The 6,852-nt window shown below is 46.0% G+C and overlaps 1 protein-coding gene across 1 annotated transcript in view; it reads right to left on the minus strand.

Annotated features, from left to right (window-relative positions):
* Positions 1–5,119: 5,119 nt before the first annotated feature.
* The window catches only part of LOC104493178 (vasoactive intestinal polypeptide receptor-like), an 18,705-nt gene continuing 16,972 nt past the window's right edge, over positions 5,120–6,852 (minus strand). The window contains exon 12 of the mRNA XM_010135810.1: positions 5,120–5,329. Coding sequence (XP_010134112.1) covers positions 5,141–5,329 — 189 coding nt within the window. The 3' untranslated portion in view covers positions 5,120–5,140. The remainder of the gene's footprint in view (positions 5,330–6,852) is intronic.

Here is a 6,852-nt window from a genome sequence, read left to right on the forward strand (position 1 = left end):
CCCTTTTCAATTTAGTGGCAATGCAACATGCTAGAGCTCTGAGAAGTACCGACTTGTTGGATGGAAAGCTGTATTTTGGCTTTTGACTGTGTCAAGGTACAAACTTACCGGCCTGTTGGGTCTAATACTGACCTTTTTTGGTCAAAATTGGTATAATTGGTAATGGGATCTGGGGTTACTCAGCTTTGTTATGAGGTGGAAACACAGATATCAATTGCTGCTTTCTAACCTTTTTTGTGTTTTGAGAAATTGTTTTTAACATGTTTACTGCTGTAGATGACACAATAAATGTATTATCATTTTGTAGAAGTCTGTTCTGATATAAAATTGCACCAAAGAGAACTTTTTGTCTGTGAAGTTACAGGGTAGCGTGTTTCTTCCTGAGGCAGCAGATGGAGTTTCTTGGGTCTAAAAGGGTTAGCTTCCTTCTTCATGGGAAGGAGTCCCTGGATTCTGCTGGGCAAAGTCAGTCCTGGACCAATCGGGCGAGAAGACTTGGCCATGCACACTCTTCCTGCACCATCAGCCAGTGGAGTTACATGAGGAAGGTGTTCAGCAGACTCACCAGTATCAAGCATGACTATGGCCTAATACCGCCAATGCCAATGCAGTTTCCATCGCAACTCACAGCCCCTGTGGCTCTGAGCTTTGATCCACAGGTCCTTTGGGGCCTACATATTATCTCTAAGGGGTCTAAACAAGAAAAGAAATTATATTGTCCTCAAACAAAGGCACTGCCTGTTGGCACAGGCGGGAAAAGGTTGGTCTTTATAACATTGGATATGCTTCAGGTACATTCACCCTGCTGAAAGGGGGGACTCCACTGTAGATGACCTATTTTTGATGTTTCTCCCCTCTTTTTCCTCAGTTTCAGCTACCTTAAGTCTTTGTCTGACCCCCATAGATCCATGAATCCTCCACAAAAGCTACATCTTTCAATTGTTCTTCTCCCTCATTGTTTAACCGAAGTATGGATACTTGGAGCCTTTTCTTTTGATGGGGAAGTGGATATGTATCTACTGAAACTAGAGTTAGAGGTGAGTCAGGGATCAGCCAGGGCCAGCTGATCCTGAGGGAATGGTCCTGGGCAACAAGGGGCATCACATGAGCAGTTGGGCCAGTCACTGCCATGGTGAGGAAGGCCTGGAGACAGAGACCAGATTCAACCAAGAGTCCAGATCATCAGGCAAGTTCACGATGGCCATGCAGGTCCAACACCAGTCCAAGGCCAGGCCAGGACTCAGCCTATGGATCTGTCCCAGATCGGTGGAGCCCTTGGTGGAGCAGGGCTGTTGCAATGATGGAGATCAGCATCCTACAGCAATTGCTGAGTCAGGGCCTGGGCTAGAATGGGATCTTGGGCCCATGGGCAGGTTGAGAATGGAGAGGGGCAGGGCAGATGTATGGATTTTCATTTTTGCTGTATTTTGAAACACTTTAAATACCCTGTCGCAACCCATTTACATGGATACACTGGGTGAGCTGAGGGAACATCAGCCCCTTCTTTGGGTGCTGGATGACATGGCACAGGATGTGTCTCCCCTTTCCACCACGTGCAGACGGGTTGCCTCAGTCACTATCTTACAAAACAGGGAGATCAGCAAATGTAGAACAAGGAGTCTGGTAAAGGCCTTATTTCTGAAGGTTACATCTAACCTAAGTGATTTTTTAGGCTCCTTTTGTAGTCAAGAGGCAAAGAAAGGAAAGGTACCTCCAAAAATATTTCAGCTCTCTCTATAAGTCCTGTGTAAGTATCCACATTTTTAAGGAAACAATAACACGCTCTCACACATTTGCTCCAAGAGCCAGACACTGGAAGATCCTCGGTCAGCAGATCTGTCAACACACCAAGGAGAGTAATACCGAAAATCCAGCTGTATTTTCTGCAAATGAACAATTCTCACTCAGATGTTGTATTTTTTAATTATTTCTCCCTATGACTTTAAAGATCACCCGGTTCCAGCCCTCTGCCCTGGGCAGGGGCACCTTCCTCTAGAGCAGGGTGCTGAGAGCCCCGTCCAGCCTGGCCTGGGACACTGCCCGGGATGGGGCATCCACAGCTGCTCTGGGCAACCTGGGCCAGGGTCTCACCACCCTCACAGGGAAAAATTTCTTCCTCAAATCTACCCTAAAACTCCCCTCTTCCAGTCTGAAACTGTTACCTGTTGTCCTGTCACTACACTCCCTGACAAAGAGCCCCTCCCCAGATACCTCACCTCACAGGGAAGAATTTGTTCCTAATAACTACTCTAAATCGACCGTCTTTCATTTTAAAACCGTTACCCCTCATCCTATCACTACACTCCTTGATAAAGGTCCCTCCCCATCTTTCCCGTAGCCCCTTTAAGTACTGGAAGGCTGCTATAAGGTCTCCTGGACCCTTGTCTTCCCTAAAGCTGAGTAATCCCAACTCTCCCAGCATAGGGGATGTTCTCCAGCCCCCTGATCATCTTCATGGTCTTCCTCTGGACCCGCTTGAGCAGGTCCACATCCTTCTTATGCTGGAGGTTCCAGAGCGGGCCACACTACTCCAGGTGGGGTCTCACAAGAGCAGAGAGGGGGACAATCCCCTCCCTTAACGCATTGTGCTGCTGTCCTTTGGTAATCGTTTCAGTGTCACTCGGGAGAGAACATTTCTCAGGGTCGTGCTGGGTGCAAGCAGAGGACGATGTTTCCGAGCACTGCCTAGCTTTCTGGAGTGCAGCATCCAGCAGCGTGCCCAGAACACACCGTGCACCACGAGATGGCAGTGCCTCAACGCACACCGCGCAGCGCTGCTAGACACCGCCTGTGAGGACAACCCCTGTGCTGCCTTCACAGCCTTGCTGAGAGGAGGTAGATCCCTGAAGAGTTTCCTGCTCCTACACACACCATCGTGTCTTCAGATTTGCCATCAAGAAGGGGTCAGAGGCCCTTTCACAGCCCAAACAAAGCCTTTATCCAAGATAACTTTGCACTCCCCAGGATTATTTTTTGGCCAGCCTGTCAAGGCAGGTGATTCTGCCCCTCTGCTCCACTCTGGTGAGATCCCACCTGCAGTGCTGTGTCCTGCTCTGGAGCCCTCAGCACAGGAAAGACATGGACCTGGAGAGGGTTCAGAGGAGGGTCACAAAAATGATTACAGGGCTGGAACACCTCTTTGATGAAGAAAGGCTGAGAGAGTTGGGGTTGTTCAGCCTGGAGAAGAGAAAGCTCCAAGGAGACCTCAGTGTGGCCTTTCAGTACTTATGGGGGGCCTGTAAGAAAGATGGGGATGGTCTTTTCAGCAGGGGCTGTTGCGACAGGAGAAGGGGTGATGGTTTAAGCTAAAGGAGGAAGATTTAGGCTAGATGTAAGGAAGAATTTTTTTACAATGAGGGTGGTGAAACACTGGCCCAGGTTGCCCAGAGAGGTGGGAGAAGCCCCATCCCTGGACAGGGCTCAGAGCAACCTGATTTTGTTAAAGATGTCCCTGCTCACTTTGACTGAGGACTTTAAGGATGTTTGAAGGTTCTTCCCAACATCAAGCATTCTGTGATTCTGTGACTCTATGAGTCTATGACTCCATGATATGATTCCATCTCTCCTGAGTCTATAAACTCTCAAATAAAATATCCAAACAGACACACATAAAATTTACAAACGCACAACAGCTGTAACTGTCACATGCATTTTATGGATTTTTATCTTACACATCACTATGCAGGGTAACAAACAACATGGGAGCAAAGGTTATTTTTACAGGAAAAACAGATAAGGATAACAGAATAGATAAAATGAGACATTATAGAGGACATCTGATTCATTGGGACAGATGGGTTAAATCCCCAACTAATAAAGGACTGATCTGAACCGTATTTACAGAAATCTGAACAATTAATCTCTGCTCTAATAATGGAACTAGAGATGAAGCTTTTAAAATCAACAAAGGAGTTTCCACGAAGCCAATAATTAACCAAGCCTAATAATTAACCGAGAGCAGAGCAAAATGCAGGGCTGGAGCACTGCTTTTAAAAGCTGAGGTGGTACTGTGATTCACAGAAAGCCGGGGTACCTGGATGGTCATGGTCTCTAGCAGTGCTTTCACGTCTGGATGCAGGTTCTCCTGGAAATGGTCCTATGGAACTAAAGCAGGGACTAGTGCACCTTGCGTGCTCTTTCTTTACTTCTGGAGGGTCTGAGGTAGAGTACAACTCAGTCCTGAAGAGAGGGGGCGGCCATCCAAAGCACAACATGGGTTCAATCTCTTTTACGAGATCATACGTTGCTTCACTACACCACACTGCTGCGTTGATAATTCTGACCCCAGAAACATCATTGGGTGGAGTGATAATGAGCTGAGAAAAGATGAGCAGGACTGAGATAATAACATCAATCTCAGCAGGTTGGTCCTCAAAGGGAGGTTCCCAAAAAAGCACAAAAGCACAGTTTAATTATGTATGTAATTGATGGATCCAGCCAGACTTCAAGGTTATGGTGGTGGAAGGTCCGTTTCAGCTACCCAAGGACCAGCATCTGGACACTAAGACTAGGTCTGTACGTTATTCTGAGCTCAGGGTAGCCCAGCTGACATACTGCATTGGGTTAGCTCTATGTTCTTCCTTCATACACGCATAAGCTGCCTAATGTTCAGCTACACCATGTTTTCCCATGGACAACAAAGGTCTTGGGGTCCTCTGGCCTAATTTCTAATCTCTCTGTTCAACAGGCTTGGAAGGAAAAAAACCCAAGTTTCTCCATGTAATTCCCATTAAGATTAAGATCTCCAAACAACTGGTAAAACATTGCTAGTCATTGTGGAAATCCTTTGCCACCACAAATCTTTCAAATGAAGATCAGGAATAATGAAAACTGGGAATTTCAGGAAACACTAACAAAGACGTGACAAACATGCTGCGCCTGGGAGGAGTTAATGTAGTCCCTTTTTTTTTTCGGGTGCTGACCTGTTCAACCTAGCTCAAGGTCTGGCTTTTCACAACAAAACAAGAGCTTAAGGAGATAGAACTAATGTTGTGATAGTGAGCTGTACCAGGTGAGAAACACAGCTCAGGTTGAGGACAAGAAATTCCCAGAAGGCTCTTGAACACTGTGGAAAGCCGTAAAGAATCCAAGCTGGCCAGGTATGTCACACTGTCACAGCAACTCGTCTTGCTAGGAAAGCTCACACGGCAGTGACACCATTCTGGTCCGCAGACGTTCTCCTTTTTGGACTGATTTTCTCCAGCAGTGACAACTGAGTGACGTAGTTGACGGGACTGTTTTCTCTGGACAGATTCCTGTGTTTGTGGATGAAGTTCAGGTAATCTTGATACTGCCATTTGCACAGTTGTTTCTTCAGTTCACTTCGAACCTATAGAAAAGGAATTCAAAAACAAAGAATTGGAGAATTAAGGTTTAGTGGATGTTGAAGGTAAAATCTGCCAAAATTTTTGCCTGCCTGTTTAGCCCAGATTCTCAAAGTTAGGATTAAGCCTTAACACATTTTTAGAAGAACTTAATCTATGTCCCCATTCACTTTTGACTCAATTTTCAAAATTCAGAGGATGACAGGGAAGTTTTTTACTGCAGTTTGTTTATTGTTGTAGGTCTGCCTCGTCAGTATTTCCACCTTTTTGTATAATTTCTGTTTTTCCTCAAACCGAATCTTCTCTGCCTCCTTGCCGTGACCTGCTCCTTGCAATACGGGTCCTCTCCAGGCTTTCAGTTCATCCAGCTTGAGGTGGCTCTCCTGAATGTTTACAAAGTGTCTTACAAATGTCACCCTAAACTAAGAAGACGTGTCAAAGGCTTCTAACCACAGAGCTGCCGTCTCCTGCGGCTGTCATCAGTGCTGCAAATCTGACAGGGTTACTGTCGTAGCACCAATTGCACAAACCCACTTCAGATGAAACACAGAAAATAACCCTTAAGTGAAACCATCAGTTCTTAGAAGGGATGTAGGTATGGACAAACGTGATTTAAGTCCTCTGAATTTAGGAATTCATCTCATACAGAAAAGAGGATGGCACATGCAGAAGTGCATCTTGGACCATCAGGGTTCCTGAACATCCCTGGCAATGTTTATCACTGAGGTGGCCCCTCTTCTGCCTTTGTTTCCTCTGTTAACCACATGTGCATGCCAGCCCCTGTGTGCTACTTCGAGTAGGGACACAAGAGGCCCCCTGGAGCTTTCAAGACTAATAAATAGGAGACAGGCTTCTTCCACCAACCCCCTACTTCAGTACGATCCCAGAAATCTCCAGGCCCTTCAACACTCCTGTGTACACCACCAGCCCTCAGCTCCATCCCATACAGGTGCCACCTTGCTTGGCCCGTCTCTCATGTTGTAAATACTTACTTTGCAATTTCAAAAAAAGAGACTATTAAACACTTATAAAATAAATTATTAAGGCATTATTTATCCTTGGATAATATTAGTCTCACCAACATTCAGCCATCCCTATGAGAAATGTCCGGTCTAAGCTAGTGGGGAGACTGAGGCACTGTTGGTGGGTAATTCTGCTCATTTATTCTGCTCATTTTTCTGAGGGTAAGATGTGGCTGTACATTTTCTTATGGCTTTTGATTCATTCCACTTTCTTGGGGAAAGTGTGAGTGAATTTGGTTAGGTTTCAAAATCATAGACTCTGTAAAACGTACTGGAGGGAGTTTGTTCAAATTCTCCCAATGTTACAAAAATGGGGAAGAAAGTGTTTGAACAAAACTGCTGAAAACACATGGGCTGCTCTGGGAAAGGGGAAGGGGGAAAGGGGAAGGGGAAGGGGGAAACGGAAAGGGGAAGGGGAAGGGGAAGGGAAAGGGAAAGGGAAAGGGAAAGGGAAAGGGAAAGGGAAAGGGAAAGGGAAAGGGAAAGGGAAAGGGAAAGCGGCAATA

The sequence above is a fragment of the Buceros rhinoceros genome, unplaced genomic scaffold (assembly GCF_000710305.1).
Source record: "Buceros rhinoceros silvestris isolate BGI_N320 unplaced genomic scaffold, ASM71030v1 scaffold605, whole genome shotgun sequence".
NCBI lineage: Eukaryota > Metazoa > Chordata > Aves > Bucerotiformes > Bucerotidae > Buceros > Buceros rhinoceros.